This window comes from Macaca mulatta, chromosome 16 (genome assembly GCF_049350105.2).
Source record: "Macaca mulatta isolate MMU2019108-1 chromosome 16, T2T-MMU8v2.0, whole genome shotgun sequence".
In the NCBI taxonomy this organism is placed as follows: domain Eukaryota; kingdom Metazoa; phylum Chordata; class Mammalia; order Primates; family Cercopithecidae; genus Macaca; species Macaca mulatta.
The window spans coordinates 78,804,891-78,825,554 of NC_133421.1; the positions used below are offsets into that span (position 1 = coordinate 78,804,891).

Genomic DNA, 20,664 nt, shown 5'->3' on the forward strand with positions numbered 1-20,664 from the left:
TTTGAATTTTCAAGGTTGACTAATCCAGAATTGCTTGGTTGGTTCCAAAACATTTTGAAACAAAAGGCCTTTTTTTTTTCAGAGACAGAGTCTTGCTCTTTCGCCTAGGCTGGAGTGCAGTGGTATAATCATTGCCTGCTGCACCCTCGATCTCCTGGGCTCAAGAGATCTTCCTGCATCAATCTCCCAGCTGGCTAGAACTACATGCATGCACCACCACACCCAGTTAATTTTAAAATTTTTTGTAGAGATGGAGTCTCACTATGTTACCCAGGCTGGTCTCGAAATCTTGGCCTCAAGCCTCCCGTCTCAGCCTCCCAAAGCACTGGGATTAGAGGCACAAGCCACCATGGCCACCCCAAAATAACATTTCTGAAACAAAAGCTTAGTTAGCACCTTGAAAAATCTCCTGTATTACAACATTAATACAGAGAATTGGGGTCTTCTTTATCCGAGATTGGGTTTCTTGCCATTTGAATTGGGATATGATTTTGAAGTAGAAGACTTATCTGCTGACATGTGAACTTTTATAATTACACATTAACCAGGATATATGAACAGCCTCAAAGAATTAAAAAGTTGTCCCCTTCATAGTCTTAAATCTAGAGAATAAGAAACATTATAATAATAATAAAAGAAGCAATTATTCAAACCTTTTTTAACACAAAAGGAAACATTTCTGATGGCTATTTTCTTCTTTCTTGTTGAAAAGCAACTTTTCTTTGTGTCATAATATTCCTTGGGTAAACAGCTTGCAATTATGACTGGCTCCTGAAAAACATGACAAAGCATGATTTCCCTGTTAAATTTCAGATACTTTATGAATTAATGTTTTATTTTCCATTCCCTAGTCTATAAACCGAACTAAATTTTATGTCAGGCTGAAGAGCTTTAGCCTCTTTTTTCAAATGAAATGCCCAAATGTATGTTCATAAATAAGGGCTACTTAATCAACTACTAATAAAATTAATTCCTAATCAAATACATTCCCTTTGCATTATGCTAGCATCTATCCTTGCTCTTTCCACTAATTTCATTCCTACTTTATTCCTTATTGATTTCCATGCATTGTAAATTCATTTGTTCTTGTTCATATGCTATTCAGTTATTAATATTACAAGTAAACTATAATACAAAATGAAATTGCAATTCTTGAGAAACGTGCGATTTTGTTAAAATTGATTTAAAAAATCAGAGAACTTGTTGATTACACTGATGAATGAGGAGCTGGAAGATTAAGACTCACAGAAAACTGAAGAAGAAAAAATTAAAAGAATGAGAACAGGGTAGTTACTTTTAAAGAGAATAATTTGAATATAAGCTATAAATAGAAATATTAAAGAAACAAAAGCAGCTTTTCAAAATAAAAACCAACATCTCATCCATTCTACAGCACAAACTATCTGAGCATTTTATTAAGGGTCTAATCACTGTTGTCCACCTCCGTCAAGTTTGGAGTAGTGAGTGTATTTGCTGCTTGGACTCTTTCAGCTTGAACATCTTCATCTTCTTCTTCGGGCTCTTCTGGATTGGGATGAGTTTCTCTACTCCGTGGAGAGATTCTACAGAAGAAACAAAATAACATAGAAATGCAATTTTGGCTTACAACAACTGTTAATAAAATGTAAACGCCTATAATTAAACTATTATCCTTTTTAAAAAAGATTATCACATGATTAATTTATTACCTACAAGATTCTTCTTGACAGTAATAACACCTCCAGTAGCCAAGTCTCTTGAAATCTTCTTTGACTATTTCTTCTCTTTAAAACATTGTATCCTATCTGTCAAATGGCTCTGTCCCTTCACTTCGTTCTTTTAAGTCACTCAAATGTAGACATACGAGTCTTTTAGTCTGTCACCAGCCAGATCATGACCACTTTCCTCATAAAAGATCATTCTAATTGGTTTTATATGGAACCAGTTTTTACTGTACCTTCTCCTTAGGGACCCATAAAGGCTATAACCAGGAGAAAAGCAAGCTTTGATGCTTAAACACTACTGACAGAGATGTACAGGACAAAAACTCATCTTGCCTAAAATCAGAATCTAGAATCTATGACTTAGAAACTAAATATCCCTGCATCCAATCTAATTGTTTTCTTTTTCTGAAAATAGCACTGTACAACGTGCTTAGCCAAGTGTTGGGTAGTAAATCCATTTCAATAAACTGATGTTAAATGTACTGCAATAAAGACTAAATATTTAAGATCACGACAGGAGGATTATTTGAGGCCAGGGATTTGAGACCAATCTGAGCAATATAGCAAGATCCTGTTTTTACTTTCAAAAATAAAAACAAATAAAATTATAAATTTAAAAAGATTAAATATTTAAATTACATTCAGATCTCAATTAGTATTCTCCCAACCTGAAACCCTGTCTCTATTTTCAAAAATAAAAACAAATAAATAAACAAATAAATGAAATTACAAATTTAAAAAGACTAAACATTTAAATTACATTCAGGTTTCAATTAATATTTTCCCAACCTGAAAACTGGGTCTTTATTCATTATTTCATTTCCATACTTCATTTCCAGACATCTTATGACAAAAAGGAAAATAAGACTCTGAAGGTATGGCTAAAAGAAAAGAAAAATAATTAGAATTAGCATCACGATGGCACTCATACTCAATGGTCAATATTTGTCCATTTTTTGTCACAGAAGATTCAATCATTTTCTTATAAATTTGACAAAAAACTTGTAAAATACTTCTCATGTGGAAGAAAGGTTTATTCAAACTCACCCTCCCACTGAGAAGGAATTAAAAATTCCACATTAATTTTTTTAAAACTTTAAAAAAGTATAGAAGAGCTAATAAAATAATATGGACTTTTTAAGCCAAATCTAAGTGAATACAGGAGATAGGGTTAGCCCCGAAGCTATCTTGTCCTAGAGTTACTCTTTATCCTTGAAATACTCAAACTTCCATTTTCATGCCATGTCCAGGGGCAGAAGACAGAAGAAACTGTTGAAGCACAGAGTCTTCCCCAAGCAAGGAGTAGATAGGTCACTCTTTCTCTAATAAAGGATGGACCTCAAAGGGTTATACTTTTAGTGAGGGGTGAAAAGAACCCTCAGGATATTGCTAACATCATTGCCTTGAGTGCTCATCATGAAAAGAGAAAGTGAAGGTGGAAATACAAGCCAGCTTTTACACAGACTTGGAACCCAAATTCACATCACTGGATGGTCGAAACAAAACCTCAAGCCTAGAACGTGGTTTAACGTGGTACCAGACTGGTAGTGTACCTATGAACTTGACAAAAGCAAACAAAATGGAATAGTTATCCCAGAAACAGACTCTACATATATAGATATCTGATATATGAACAGAAGTAGCTCTATCAATGGGAAAGGTACAGATTTTTCAATAAACAGTTGTCTCAACTGCTGGGACAACTGGACATCCTTAAAGATAGAAATAAAACAAGCCCACAGGAAAAAAAAATGAATTTTAGATGATTGAAGATACAAATGTGAAAGGGAAATACAAATATTTTAGAAAATAATATAAAATAATATCTTCTTGACCTTAGGGAGGCGGATTTCTTAAACATTACAGAATATAAAATAAAATTTATTAATTTTTAATGGTTTTATTTAAAATAAATTGATCATTCTTAACAGAGGCTCATAGGCTTTGAGAAGATTCTAGATTCATTCTTCATAAATACTAGAAACAAACAAAAGACAAAAGCTCTCAGTAATCCAGGAATTGAGGGATTTAGTGAGATAAATAGTTTATATTTTTAAAAGTTACTATAATGCTAATGGTTAAGCACTAAGAAAATTCTCAGTAAAATCAGAAACAATGTAAGGATGTCTTCTTGCAACAGTATTAGTGGATGATTTTTAGAGATTCAAGCCAATGTCATAAAGCAAGAATATATAATGCAGTATATATTTTCAAAATAAAAAGATAATTATTTCATGATAACATGGTTGTTTCACAAGAAAAGGCAAGATAAGCATCTGAAAAAAAAATTGGAAATAAGAAAATTCAGTAAGGTAAACTGATATAAGATAATTGTACAAGAATTTTATATTTTTGTATAGAAACCTACCTAGAATGTGCACTGGGAAAAAAAAAATTTATGGCAAACAAATAAATACATAAATAAATGTAACTGAATATACACAAAACAGAAATAAAGTAAAAATATCAAATAAAATATTAAAGTATATAAAATAAACCTTAAATGCAGATAAACCTTTAAACATAAATATTTTCAACTCACAAATACTGTTCTAGCAAAATAAACATTAACAATAATGTCCATAAAAGTCTACATACCAGTTTCTGGCACTTGACTGCATTCTAATTTTCATCAATAAAATTGAGTAGGAAAATAGAAAAGTTTTGAAAAATTAATCCTATTGATGATAGGACATACGTATCATTTTGAATTGAGCAAAATATATAAACCTACTATAATTAAAACAATGTATTCCTGACACTGATGTAAACAAATGGATCAATGGGGAGAATATCAACACAATCAGTCCATAAATACAAGCAAATGTAATGCTGATAAAGATGTCATTTCATGTTAGAAGACATAAAATGGAGTATTCATAAATGGCATTGAGATAACTAAATGCCCTTTTTTGGAAAAACTTAAAAAATGAAGATTAGTCTATATCTAAAAACAAAAGATAAAATATATCCAGAGGATTAAACATTTAAGAACTTTAAGAAACAGCAAAAATTATGAAACAGAAAAGGGTAACCCACATTCAGAAAAAAAAAATCAGTTAATAGAAAGTGTTTTTGAGTGTTATCAAAGATGTACAAAAGCTACTGTACATTCACTTTGGTCATTATTTCAAAAATTAAAGTAAAATATAACTCAAATACAGACTTTCTATCATATAATTGATCTGAAGAACAGACAGAAAAATGATGAACTATAAATAAACAGAGCCTCAAAGATTATCAAGCATACCAAATATATGTAATAGGAGTTCCAAAAATATAGGGGAGAGAGAAAGAACAGAAAAACGTTTTTAAGAAATGATGGCCCCAAAGCTTCCAAAATTTATTTTAAAAAATATTTATATAAGCTGGGCGCGGTGGCTCACGCCTGTAATCCCAGCACTTTGGGAGGCCGAGGCGGGCGGATCACAAGGTCAGGAGATCGAGACCACGGTGAAACCCCGTCTCTACTAAAAATACAAAAAATTAGCCAGGCGCTGTGGCGGGCCCCTGTAGTCCCTAGTCAGGAGGCTGAGGCAGGAGAATGGCGTGAACCCGGGAGGCGGAGCTTGCAGTGAGCCGAGATCGCGCCGCTGCACTCCAGCCTGGGGGACAGAGCGAGACTCTGCCTAAAAAAAAAAAAAAAAAAAAAAAAAAAAAAAAAAAAAATTTATATATACGTTCAAGGAGCTTAACACATCATAGGTAGGATAATTATAAGTTCCATATCTAGGTAAAACAGTCAGATTGCTGAAAATCAAAGGCAGAGAAAACAGGAAGGGGGAGAGGACTCATCACTCAAAGAGAAGTAACAATACAATTTATTCTCTTCAGAAACAATGGAGGCCAGGAGAAAGTGTAATGATGTATTCAAAGAGCTGAAAGAAAAAAATTTATCCAACAATTGTATATCCAGTAAAATAATTTTTCAAAATAAAATCACCCCCAAGTTGTTCCAAATTGACTTAGTGCGGCCATCATTACATTGAAAAGGGAGACAAGAAAATAAAGAAATAAATCAGCTATACAACTTTTATTTTAAAATAGACCAATAGAATAGAATAGAGAGCCCAGAAATAAACCCTCCCATATATGCTCAAATAATCTTCAACAAGGGTTCCAAGACCACTCAATAGCAAAAAGACAATCTCTTCAACAAATAGTGCTAAGAAAACTAATGCCAATATGTAAAAGAATGAAGTGGGGGCCTTATATTATATACAAATCAAACTTGCAGAAAAAAACTCCATAAAATTTGACTAGACAGCGATTTATTCAATACGACACTAAAAACACAAACAACAAAACTAAAAATAGGCAAATGTGTTTGCATCAAACTAAAATCTTCTGTGCATCAAAGGACACAACTGACATGGTGAAAAGATAACCTACAGAATACAAGAAAACATTTTCAAATCATATATCTGATAAGGAATTAATATTCAGAATAATTTTTAAAACTCCTACAACTCAACAACAACAAAAAATTCAAATAACCCAATTTAAAAATGGGCAAATAATGGCCGGGCACAGTGGCTCATGCCTGCAATCCCAGCACTTTGGGAGGCTGAGGCGGGTGAATCACGAAGTCAGGAGATTGAGACCATCCTGGCCAACATGGTGAAACCCCTCTCTACTAAAAACAAAACAATTAGCTGGGTGTGGTGGCGTGCACCCATAGTCCCAGCAACTCAGGAGGCTGAGGCAGGAGAATCACTTGAACCCAGGAGATGGATGTTGCAGAGACACAAGATCATGCCACTGCACTCCAGCCTGGTGACAGAGCAAGACTCCAAAAAATAAAAAAGTTTTTTAAAAAATTTAAAAAAAGCAAATAACTTGAATAAATATTTCTCCAAAGAAGATATATAAATGGGCAACTTTAAAGGTCAATGAAATGCATATGAAAACCACAATGGTATACCACCTCACATCCATTAGGATGGCTACTATATAAAAAAATACGTGTTGGCAAGGATGTGGAGAAATTGGAAATCTCGTACACTGTTGGTGAGGCTGCAAAATGGGGCAATTGCTATGGAAAACAGTATGGAGATTCCTCAAAAAATACAACTAGAACTATCATATAATTCAGCACTCCCACTTCTGGGTATATATCCAAAAGAATTGAAAGTAGCATCTTGAAGAGAGATTTACACACCCACGTTCATAGCTTGGCTTTTCACAATAGCCAAGAGGTAGAAGCAATAAAAATGTTCATTGACAGAATGAATAGATTTTTAAAATTATGGTATATATATACAATTCAATATTATTCAACCTTAAGAAGGAGTGAAATCTTGTCATACATCTCAACATGGATAAACCTTGAGAACGTTATGCAGAGGAAATAAGCTAGTCACAAAAAAGACAGATACTTTATGATTTCATGTATATAAGATATATAAAGTAGTAAAATTCATAGGAACAGAAAGTAGAATGGTGATTACTGGTTTGGGCAAAGGGGAAAAGGGAAATTGTTTAATGGCTATAGAGTTTCAGATTTACAAGATTAAAAATTCTGGAGATTCTTTTCACAACAATGTGAATATGCTTAAAAACCTGAACTATACGTTTAAAAATCATAAGGATGGTAAATTTTATGTTACTTTTTTTACTATAATTTGAAAAGCTGGAAAAACTTATATGTAAAAAATAACTGCAGTTGTTTTTTTCCACCACAGGTCACTGACTAAAAGCAAATAGGTAAGTAGCCATGAAGTAAAATGTGGTGGGATGTGACGAAAGCCGCTTCTAGGCCCGGCCCTTAAAACGAGGGGACTTCAAAAATATCATGAAAAATGCATATGATGAAAAATCTATGTGTGGATTTCAAACTTGGGGGGCAACAAAATAAACTTATCCTAACTTCTTATAACATGTTTGAACAGGATCTGGTTTGAGGTACTAAGAAGGGTACATTCATTTGAAAAGAGCCCTTATCAGAACATGAATTCTGCTAAAACTGAAGCAAGAACAAACATCAAATGTATGGAGAAGCTTGGAAGGAAGAATGGTCAAATCATCGATGATGTAAAGAAGTTTATGAGGGCAATGGCCCAAAGAAATTCGCAACTTACAAATGGTTAAGAGGTTTTAAGAAAGAACAAGACAATATTGAAAATAAGTCCTATAGCAGCAGACCATCTACATCAATTTGAGAGGAAAAAATTTATCTCGTTCATCTCCTAATTGAAGAGGACTGACAATTAACAGCAGAAACAATAGTCAACATCATAGACATCTCAACTGATTCAACTCACATAATTCTGACTGAAAAATTAAAGTTAATCAAACTTTCTACTCAGTGCGGGCCTAAACTGTTGTGCCCAGGTTAGCAGCAGACAAGAGCAGAGCATTCAATGGAGATTTTAAACACATGGGATCGATATTCTGAAGCATTTTTTTTAAAATAATTGTTTACAGGAAATAAAACATGGCTTTACCAGTATGATTCTGAAGACAAATCACAATCAAAACAATGGCTACCAAAAGGTGGAAGTGAGTCCAGTTAAAGCAAAAGTGAATTAGTCAAGAGCAAAGGTCATGGCAACAGTTTTTTGGATGCTTAGGGCATTTTGTTTGTTGATTTTCTGGAGGGACAAAGAATGATAACATCTGCTTATTATGAGAGTGTTTTGAGAAAGTTAGACAAATATCCAGGAAATCTTTACTAGAAGGTCCTTCTCCATCATGGCAACATTCCTGCTCATTTCTCATCAAACAAGGGCAATTCTGTGAGAGTTCCTTTGGGAAATTATTGAGGGGTATCCACCTACAGTTCTGATTTGGCTCCTTCTGAATTCTTTTTGTTTCCTAATCTTAAAATATATGTAAATGGCACCCATTTTTGTTCAGTTAGTAATGTAAAAAATACTTCAATGACAAGGTTAAATTCCTAGGATCCTCAATTTTGTAGGAATGGACTAAATGATTGGTATCATTGCTTACAAAAGTGTCCTGACTTTGATGGAGTTTATGTTGAAAAAATTACATATATACATATATATGTATTTATATATATGTATGTATATATGTGTATGTGTATATATGTATGTGTGTGTATATGTATGTCTGTATTTGAGACGGAGTCTTTCTCTCTTGCCCAGGCTGGAGTGCAATGGCATAATCTCAGCTCACTGCAACCTCCACCTCCTGGGCTCAAGCGATTCTCCTGCCTCAGCCTCCCGAGTAGCTGGAATTACAGGCACGTGCCACCACACCCAGCTAATTTTTGTATTTTTAGTAGAGATGGGGTTTCACCATATTGCCCAGGCTGGTCTTGAACTCCTGGTCTCAGGTGATCCACCCTTCTCAGCTTCCCAAATTGCTGGGATTACAGGCGTGAGCCACCGCGCCTGGCCAAAATTTATATTTTTTTATTTTCAACTTTTAGTTCCATTTTTCCATGAGGTTTTTGGAGTCCCATCTTGTCTAATGTTCTAACCTTTTCTTCCACTGCAGAGGCAACCCTGAAGATTGAGGGGTTTCAAAAAGCACAGCCACCAAATGGAGGTGGGCAGCCAAATATACAATAGAATTTATTTGAAAAATCCATATTAAGTCTTGAAGGTTCCAGGGTTTGTTTGCTGTGTCAGAGTTGCATACTTAAATGAACATATTCCCCAGTTGGAGAATTGTATGCCTTTAGAATTCAATGGTCAATTAAAATGACTATATATGGGACATCTCTGCAGGTATTTACAAAACAGGAAAGATATACATTCATTATACAAAGACCCAGATAAAAATGTATAAAAATTTATGAATCAAAACAAATTTAGAGGTTTCTTCCTTGATAAACTGCTGTTCTGCTATTAAAGAGGAAACAAGAGGTGTGCAAACAAGAATATGTTTCCTCCTTCTGTCTCATTTACCATAATAGACAGAAATAACATTTATATTTTGTTTCATTATCTTTCCCCACTATAAAATTTCATTTAATTTCTCTCCTTTCCTCCTCATTATTCAAATTAGTTGTTAATACATATTTACTTGATTTTGAGCCATACACCGTATGCTGCATTTCTTACATACTGCCTCAAATTGTCTTTGGATGCATATCAACAATGTCTATCACAATAATAGCAACCAAGCCTTTAAATGTTCTAGTATGTATTATATTATCTGTGACTCTATTTTAAAAATATCTTTAGTTTTTACTACCATTATATTGGAATGGAAAATATAGGAAGAGTGGGTATTTTAAGACATTTAAATTTGGCATACCTTGAATAAGATTTCACAGGCTATGAATCTTATGCAACATATATATATTTAGGCAGAAAATGTTTCTTACTATTAAGGTTGTTAAAAGAATGGTTTTATTGACTTCATTTATTCTACTGTCCAGACTGTCCAAGTTTCTCATATACATCAAGGAGAACTGAAAAAAAACACACCAAGAGTTAAATGCAAGTTTCTCTATAAATATAAAACTTACACATTAAATACAACCACGTTGTAATTGTACTTGACGTTCTATGGGACAACAGTAGGTATTCCATGAATTGAGATAAGAAGAGTTGTTTTCTGATGCTAAAGTCTATTGATGACCTGACATCTTTCTTTAGTTATGACTTCCAACACTGTTTATTTTCCAATTGTATGTAACAGGGATTTCCAACTTTCTTTTTAGTGGGAGTGACAAAGTACAGAACTATGAATTAGGCAAGATTTGTCCACAGTTCCCCAAAATTCTCAGTGGTCTTTAGTTTCCGTCAGAAGTGGTTAATAGAATCATGTTTTCCTTCCTTCACTTGCAAGTCATACACTCCAAAAGCAATTTATTGATGCTAAGCAGTATGCAATCAATAAGCCCAACAAGATTTTAGACATTGATCAACATTGAAATGAAAAACTTCTATCCCCTGGCAAGATTGATTCACCACAAGAGAGCATGTTTTATAGCAATGGAAAAAGTTTTAGTCTTGTCTCAGTATCTCCTCTGGAATTCATAAACCATGGTTGGGCTTCCTGCTGCATTTCTGCATGGATTGACCCTCTTCCTGCTAGTATGAGTAGTGATCTCAGCAAATTGGACAGCTTTCAATTTTATACAGCTTTAAAATCTTATTTTTAGAATTTATCAGCATTGAATAACTTCAAAATTTTATAAATGCACCTGTTCCAACAATGGGTAAGGATTTTATTAATAGGCTACAGGGTCAAGACCAGAGACACAGTAGGTATCACTGCTTACCTGGATCAAAAACATATCCCAGCAAAGTGAAGGAAGGTATGAAAATCATGCACAAAATTAAGTTGGGTGTTTCATATTGAGTTGATACCAGAATTGTGGATACACATATTAAGATCTAGAAAAAAAATCCAGAGGTATTATAATTTTCTTAGTTATATTTGATATCTTAAGATATTTCCTATGAATAACCTGTTTTCCTGGGAGATACTGCCATTTTCAACTTTCACCTCACAGATAGAAATATTCTTAGGATATCCTCTTTAGGAAGTATCAAACTTTCACTGCAACTAAAACATAGGATTACAATAAGTTCTGACATAAATGTCATAAAGATTTTGCACTACCCAGTAGGGATAAACAACAACAATAAAAGAAGGTGATATAACATTATTTATTGTGTCTATTATAATAAATCTTAATATGTTTTCAGTATAAGGATACAGTGAAGAATTAACTGATGATATGACTTGGGAACTTAAAAGGCAAAATAAACTTTGAGGTTGGTGTTTATCGTCATATCTAAGCAGTCAGAGAAATGTAGGAATTATCAGTCTTCATATCCGAGGTAGGAATATTGAACAGTTTAGAACATTCTCAGAGGTAAATTATATGGATGTCACTTTAAAGGGTAGCCCATATCCCCACTCAGACTGTTCGTAGTTTCCTAAAATGGCTCCCTGGCTCCAGTTCTTCTGCCATTCAAAATTCACACAACATTCCGAAGAGTATATACAGTTGGCGTTGAACAACATTAGTTTATTATACGTGGATTTTTTTCAATAAATATGTTAGAAATTTGGGAGCAGATTTGTGACAATTTGAAAACCTCACAGATGAACCACATGGTCTAGACATATTGAAAAAAATTAAAGAAAAGTTAAGTATATCATGAATGCATAAAATATATGTAGATATTAGTCTATTTTGTCATTTACTACTGTAACCTATAAACGAATCTATTATTAAAAGTTAAACTGTAGCAAAACACACAGAGAAACTCTTACATACCACACATGTTGCCATTAGCAATCAAGAAAAACATGAACATAAAGATGCAGAATTAAATTGTGACTGCATAAAATTAACTGTAGAACACGCTGTACTACTGTAATAATTTTGTAGTCACCTCCTGTTGCTACTGTGATGAGCTCAAGTGTTGTGAATATTCCCTTAAAATGCTGTGTGAGTCTAATCATCTCCTTACTCTCAAGCAAATGGCATATCACAGTAAAAAGTGGCCTTTCCTGGTTCTTGCAGATCTTTCACTGTGTTTAGTGCAATACCATAAACTTTGAATAATATCATAGGACCAGGCCGGGCGCGGTGGCTCACGCCTGTAATCCCAGCACTTTGGGAGGCCGAGACAGGCGGATCACGAGGTCAGGAGATCGAGACCATCCTGGCTAACACGGTGAAACCCCGTCTCTACTAAAAATACATTTTAAAAAAATGAGCCGGGCGTGGTGGTGGGTGCCTGTAGTCCCAGCTACACAGGAGGCTGAGGCAGGAGAATGGTGTGAACCCGGGAAGTGGAGCTTGCAGTGAGTGGAGATCGCGCCACTGCACTCCAGCCTGGGTGACAAAGCAAGACTCCATCTCAAAAAAAAAAAATCATAGGACCTATAGGAATTGCCACTAGTGATTCTGGAAGTTCTCCCAAGAAGCAGAGAAAAAGTCATGACATTACAAGAAAAAAGGTGAATTGTTTGATATGTACCATAGATTGGGGTCTGCAGTTGCAGCTGCCTGCATTTCAAAATAAATAAATCCAGTGAAAGGACCATTGTAAAAATAAGAAAAGGATGTTTATGCATCTGCCACTGTAGCCACACAAGCAGGCCCAAAAACCTTGCACTTTTTTTGAAATACCTTTTTATCTCCTATTGATGATCCAACTTTTATACCTATAGGCTTTAATACAATTTGAGAAAAAGTGAAGTCATTATATGACAACTTAAAGTAAAGGTTAAAGATTTAAAGCTGGAGAATGTAATGCCCTCAAAGGATGCTTTGATAATTTTAGAAAGAGGTTTAACTTTAAAAATGTCAAGATAACAGAGAAAGCAGCTTCTGCCAATCGAGAGGCAGCAGACAAGCTCCCAGTTGCTATTAATAAAATCATTGAAGAGTAAGTATATTTGCCTGAATGCGTTTTTAATACAGATGGAAGTACCCTATTCTCGGGGGAAAAAATGCCACAAAGGACAGTGATTATTAGAAAAGAGAATCAAGCACCAGGATTTAAGATAGAAAAGGATAGGCTATTTGTGCAAATGCAGTTGGGTTGATGATCAGTACTGCCATTATCTATAAAGCTGCTAACACTGAAGCCTTGAAGGGAAAAGATAAACACCAACTGTTAGTCTTTTGGTTATACAACAAGAAGGTCTGGACAATGAGAACTCTTTTTCTGTATTGGTTCCATCGATGCTTTGTCCCAAAAGTCAGCAAGTACCTTGCTAATAAGGAACTGCCTTTTAAAGTTATTTTGCTATTGGTCAGCACCCTTGGTAACCCAGAACAACATGAGTTCAACACTGACAGTAACAAAGTGGTCTGCTTGCTCCCAAACACAGCATCTCTAATCCAACCTCTAGATCGGGGTCATAAGAACTTTTAAGGCTCATTACACACAGTACTGTAAGGAAAGGATTGTCAAAACTATAGAAGAGAACCCCAATAGAGAGAACATCATGAAAGTCTGGAAGGATTCCACCACTGAGGACACCATTGTTATAGAAAGAGCTGTGAAAGCCATCAAGCCTGAAACAATAAATTGCTGCTGAAGAAAATTGTGTCCAGATGTTGTGCATGACTTCACAGGATTTACAATAGAACTAATCAAGGAAATAAAAAAGAGATTGTAAATAGGGCAAATAGGGTGGGGAGTGAAGGGTTTCAAGATCTGGATCTTGGAGAAATTCAATAACTAATAGATACCACACCAGAGAAATTAACAGAAGACAATTTGATGGAAAGGAGGGTTTCCATTGCCAGATGATGAGAAAGAAGATGTAGAAGAAGCAGTGCCAGAAAAAAGAACTGACAATCTGAAAATTAGACAATCTGAACGAAGGATTCTGATTATTCAAGGCTCATTTTGACTTATTTTCTGACATGGAATCTTCTATGATACAGGCACTGAAACTAAAGCAGTATAAAAAGGATTGGAGCTATATGGAGATATTTTTGGAGAAATAAAAAAGCAAAAAGACAGAAATTATAATATATTTCTGTAAAGTTACAACAGGTGTGTCTGTATGTCTCTCCCACCTCCCCTTCAACCTCTTCCACCTCCTTCACTGACATCCCTAAGACAGCAAGTCCAACTCCTGCTCTACCTTCTCTTCCTCCTTGGCCTACTTAAAATGAAGACAACAAGAATGAAGACCAAGAATGATAATCCATCTCTACTTAATGAATAGTAAATATATATTTCTTATGACTTTCTTAATAATATTTTCTTTTCTCTAGCTTACTTTATAGTGAGAATACAGTATATAATAAATATACAAAATACATGTTAAGCAACTATGTAAGATTTCAGTCAACAATAGGCTATAAGTTTTAGAGAGTCAAAAGTTACACATGAATTTTCAATTGCATGGGGCAGGGGGTTGGTGCCTCTTACTCCGACACTGTTCAGGGGTCAAATATATTTTTATTTGAACAGGAATCATTCTCTTTTATATTCCATTGAATGTAAGTACCCTGATTGCAGAAAATTTGCTTTGTTCATGGTTATATCCCAAGCAAAGTATCTGGCACATAGGAAGATACAATCAATATGAATGAATGAATAAATATTGGGAAGGACAAAGAATAAGGAGGATTTCTATTTTTCTGTTTTTATTCACCAAATAATCAAAAAATATGCATATTAAGAGCCCAGCTTATTCAAAACATTTTGTTAAATAGTTACTGTAGTTACAGGAATAAACTTGGAGGAAGAAAAGGAAGATGACATGGTTTGACTCTGTGTCCCCACCCAAATCTCATCTTGTAGCTCCCATAATTCCCATGTGTTATGGGAGGGACCCAGGGGGAGATGACTGAGTTATGAGGGCAGGTCTTTCTTGTGCTGTTCTCATGATAGTGGATGGGACCAACAAGATCTGATGGTTTTCAAAACAGGAGTTGCCCTGCACAAGCTCTCTCTTTGCCTACTGCCATCCATGTAAGATGGACTTGCTCCTCCTTGCCTTCTGCCATGATTGTGAGGCTTCCCCAGCCACATAGAACTGTGAGTTCTCCATTAAGTCTCTTTGTAAATTGCCTGGTCTTAGGTATATGTTTATCAGCAGTGTGAAAACAGACTAATACAGAAGAGGATAATAATTCCTCATGAACATTTACTATTTATCAAATATTTTAATGAGCAGTTTACCAGCACTGTAATAGTTTATGCTCTTTTAAAATCTCAATCCTAAAACACTAAAAGTACTACTGTTATTATACATATATTCTGATGTTTAAATAACTGAAACTCAAAAGAACTGAAATAATGTGTTCAATTTCTTATAGCTATTAAGTGCCAGACCATTAAGGATTAAAACCTGGGGCTATCTGACGCTACAGCCAAAATTCTTAATCACTATACTTTCCTAAGGAGCTATTGTATCAGTCAACTGTCCATACATCAAGTCAATATATAATGTGTTGGATACCAGGAACTTATATATACAAAACAGATGTTTTTAAAGCCTAAAATGGAGAAGCAGACAATGTTTGTGAACTGGAAGATTCACTATGTAAAGATATCATTTCTCCCTCAAAGTAATTTATAGATTCAATGCAATCCCAATTAATATCACTTCTTGTGGAATTTGACAAGCAGTTTCTAAAAAGCGCATGAAAATGCAAAGCATCAAAAATAGCTGAGATACTTCAAAATGAACAAGGTGGGAAGGTTTGCTCTCTCAAATAAAGCTACCATAATAAAGACAGCATGGTATTGATGTATAAATAGAAAAACAGATTAATGGAAGAAACCAGAAAGGCCAGAATAGTCTTGATTGATAAACCAAGGTAGCACTGCAAAGCAGTGAGATAATGGTATGAACAAGTGGATATATAAATATGATACATATCAAAAAGGCATATAAACAGTGTTTCTTCCATATTTCTGAAGGAATAAACAATATAAACTGAAATAAGTTCAGGGTTTCATCAGCTTATTTTGTAAACATTGTGTATATTTCAGAATCTCCTCAAAGATTTAAAGGCCATAGTATTTGTAATTATTGAAGTTATTGCTCTAACAAAATATATGGCAATATATCTTCAGTATTGTGTAAAAATTAAGTTAGATTTTCTGGCCGGGCGTGGTGGCTCACTCCTGTAATTCTAACTCTTCGGGAGGCCAAGGCACAGATCATCTGAGGTCAGGAGTTCGAGACCAGCTTGGCCAAGATGGTAAAACTCCATCTCTACTAAAAACAAAAAAATTAGCTGGGCGTGGTGGCACATGCCTATAGTCCCAGCTACTCGGGAAGCTGAGGCAGGAGAATCGCTTGAACCCGGGAGGTGGAGGTTGCAGTGAACCGAGATCACCCCATTGCACTCCAGCCTGGGTAACAGAGTGAGACTCCATTTCAAAAAAAAAAAAAAAAATTAAGTTAGATTTTCTAAATCTAACAATGCAAGTGAAGAATGTATCTTTGACCATCTTGCTTCTTTCATCTTTATTCCATTCCTTTTTGTCATCTTACTACACTAATTACCTCATCTATATTGTTTTACTCATCCAAAAAAAAAAAAAAAAAGAAGTCTTCATTAACCATTCCTTCTGGCAAGCAATGATAGCAACAACAATGCCTTGTAAGGAGTAATTAAACACTTCCTGTTTCTGCTTCTGCATTCTATATTTATTCTTCCATCTGTTACAAACTGTATTCTACATTCACTGCTTTATAAAACTGCAGTCTCAAAGTTAGTTTTAGACATCTGTATGTAGAGATATGGTATAACAGATACCCTAAAGGGTCTTATCCATACTATACAATTAAATTTGGGGAAATTGAAACAACTGTCCCTTAAATACACTGCTAATTTCGGGGGGGGAAAAAGTGAGGAAATTCTTTAAGGACAAAAACAAAGCCTGAAACCCAACTTGGGCCATTAAGTCAACACAATATCTGCTTGGGCTGAGGACAAGTTCCCATACCAGCCCATGGGTTAGGAAGATATGATTTGGGTTCTCTTTAAAGTCATTCCCTGCAAAGAACTTTAAGAGATTCAAATGAACCCTCTTGATGGGAGCTCCTTGTAAATCCCATATTGAAGCATGAAACTCTAAGTTGGCTTATACAATCTTAGATGGATTCTATACTGCACTTCTCACAAAAATAATTGAAAATCTTTTGAAGACGAAACATCTCTAATAGAGTCTTGGGAGTTCCACACTTTAAGGTCAACCAAGAATGAGCTCCTCTCCTTTACAAAAAAAATTATCAAACATACAAGGCAATAAGCACTAGACGACTTTTGAGACTAGAATTGTCAACAAGTAGAAATATTGTTTTCAATGAAATGTTGAAATAAATCAAATATGAAATATAAAATAATAGCAAGTAACAAAAGATTATGAGAAATAACTAAGCATATTTTAAAGAGAACCAAAAAGAGTTTTGGAAAATAAAATGGAAATTTTAAGTAGTCAATGAGTAAAGATAATTTAGATGCAGATGAATTTAAAACAAGTGAATTGAAAGAAACTTCTGAAGCTTTCCCCAGAAGGCAGCAAGGACAAGGACATGGAAAATTTGAATGAAGTGCTACCAGATGTAGAGAATAGTATGAAAAGCTAATATTATCTCAGTAGAGACTTAAAGTCAGAGAGGCAATATTTGAAGTGGTATTGGCTGAGAATTTTCCTAAACTGAAGACAGAAATGAATTCCAGGCAGCAGAATTTATACAAAAATAAAGATAAATAGAAAATCACACCTAGAAACATTGTAATGAAAGCTAAAGTCAAAGGTTAGTCAATGAGAGAGCCCCTGTGAAGGATAGCAACTGACTGATAGCAGACATCTGAACAGTTAAAATGTAAGCAATAAAAGAGTGAATTTTCAAAGTGGTAAGAGAAAAGGATTGTCAACCTAGAAATGCATAAGCAGCTAAATTATGTTTTAAGAATGAGGGTGAAAAAGTTTTTTTTAAACTACGAGAGTTTATAGCTAACTGACCTGCTTAAAAGAATATATAAATGATGCATTTTGGGAAACAAACAAAAAAATATGATCTCAAAAGGGAGGAGAAAAAGACTAAAATCCTATTATGATTAGTGAACAAATGGATTGATTTAAAATGTACACAAATCTTTTTTAAGTTCTTAAAATGTTAATAAAAATGCTTATTTGAGGGATTAAAAAAAGAAAACCAAAACACTAGACAACAGCATGTAAGTAGGGTAAGAAATTATTAATAATAAAATCCCCAAAATACGGTGTTGGAAGTAGGATATTTATTAACTTTAGGCTTTGTTAAGTTTACCATGTAAAAAAATTTTCAGGGGTGTTATGGGCTGAGTTTTGCCTCCCCAAAATATATATGTTTAAATTTTAACCCCCAGTAGCTCAGAACATGACTATATTTAGAAATAGTCTCTAAATGGGTAATTAAGTTTAAAGGATGCCATTGCAGGAGTCCCTAACCCAACATGGCTATTGTCCTTGTAAGAAGGGGAGATTAGGACAGGGACACATCTGAAGGGAAGACCATGAGAAGACACTGGAAGAAGATGGCCCTCTATAAGCCAATGGGAGAGGCCTCAGAAGAAATCGACCTTGCCGATAACTTGACCTTGGAGTTCTGACCTCTAGAATTGTGAGAAAATAATTCTGTTCCTTAAGCCTCCTAGTCTGTAGTACTTTATTTTGGCAGCCCTAGCAAATTAATACAAAGTAATAAAATATAGATTTTGACTTTCAAACCAGAAAAAAGAAAAATATGGAATAAAAACAAAATCAAATCAAACAAACAAAATCAAAAATCAAACAAAAAAGGGAAGAAAGAAGAGAAATCACACACACAAAGCAAAAAGTAAAATAGTGTAACTTCAAGAATATCAAAAATCACAATAAACTCACTAAATTAAAAGCAGGTTGTCAGACTGAATTAAAAAACAAATAAAATCCAACTATATTTCTTTTACAAGAGACAGGCATTAAAGCATAACAACAATGAAAGTTAAAAGTAAACACACGTGGCAAAAAAGATTTATCAAGCAAATACTGAACAAAAGAAATCTGGTGTACCTATATTAATATGAGATACATTTGACTTTATGACCAAAAACTGTAAGAATAAATAGGGTTGGTGTATAAGAATTCCAGACTTCAATGCACCAAACAAAATAGTCTCAAAATATACAAAGCAAAATTGGATTAAATTAAAAAGTGAAACTGACAAGCCTACCTTTATAATGGAATTAGAAGAGAAAAAAAGTAAAGATCAATGACTAATATCGATGGTTTAGAAGACATTACTCTTGGTTATGACATTTGACCATTGCAGGACAGCCACTGATAAAACTGGCCCAAGGAATTATGTGATTAGCTGTCACAGGGATGAGATTTGGAAGCTTAGAAGCAATTTAGTAGCCTTTAGGATTTCTGCTGGCATGCTGAATTCTACAACTGGTTGTATTTGTGATATTCCTGTTTATACTAAATCCAACTTTTAGATACTACTCACAAAGGTCAACCAATGTAACTGTAACAGCTCTAGTGAAGTTAAACTTTGGTCCCTTTACCCTAATCCCTCCACCCTGTCCACAGAAAGAGAAAGGAAAAATCCAGAAGAAAATAAAAAACAGAGTCAAAGTGTAGACCTTGCTTTCTCACCGCTGATCCCCAAACTAAGGGCATGCCTAAGATGAGCCTGGGGAGAGAGTTTTATACTGCTTAAGAAAGTTATGATTTGGATTGACCAATCTTTTAGATTTTTTTTTAGTTCTTTAAGTGAATTGTACTTAACAAATTGGAAAGTTTGAAATGGTCAAAAAGCTATAAGTAACTGCTCAAGAAGATATCAGCTAGTGATAGGGAAGGAGATGCAGTAGCATATGCCTGAAGTAATAAGTAAATTATTAAGAAAACAGTTTCTTATTTATTTTATTAGTCTATATAGTCACCTATAATGCTTGTTGTTTGTTTGTTTTTAAGTCAGGAGAATTATTTAAGAGAAAAACCTCACTGAGTTGAGCAGCCTGGGTTTAAGTCTGATTCTTTTCAGTTTTTCCCACTCTGTAAAATGAAGAAACCGTCCCAAATGATCTAGTCTTTCAGCTGTGACATGCCATGGTTTCTACAAATATTTTACCTCTTTCCAAACAAACAGAGTTCTGAAAGAGAAACCTCAAAGAACACATGGAAAATAAAGGAAATAAAATGAACAAAACATTCTGAACCCATAAACATGGTACAACAATAATGAAAGTACAAAAGAAAAACAAAAAACCATTCTCTTCTAGGCAAAGTATTTATACTTAAATTTGCATTTTAAAAAACTTTAAGAAAATTTAATATAAATGTGCATGTATGTATATATACTTACAATAAAAAAGCCAAAAGACCAAAAGCCATTTTTTTTTCTCCACTTGCGAAAGATGAATGAAAGCACGTATGTGAGGAATATAAGAGAAGCTGCACAACCAATTATGCATACCACCTGCAAAGAATAAGGATCAATGGCAAGATTAGAAATGGCAGGTCATAGAGGGAAAGAGGAGAGGAGAGAATCATGTCATAAAGCT

General features: G+C 34.4%; 1 protein-coding gene across 1 annotated transcript in view; it reads right to left on the reverse strand.

Moving 5' to 3' along the window:
- ABCA10 (ATP binding cassette subfamily A member 10) overlaps window positions 1–20,664 on the reverse strand; it is a 79,932-nt gene that overhangs the window by 6,721 nt on the left and 52,547 nt on the right. The window contains 6 exon segments of the mRNA XM_077972605.1: window positions 654–771; window positions 1,442–1,562; window positions 2,493–2,584; window positions 10,003–10,089; window positions 10,919–11,020; window positions 20,466–20,579. Of these exon segments, the coding sequence (XP_077828731.1) occupies window positions 654–771; window positions 1,442–1,562; window positions 2,493–2,584; window positions 10,003–10,089; window positions 10,919–11,020; window positions 20,466–20,579 (634 nt within the window).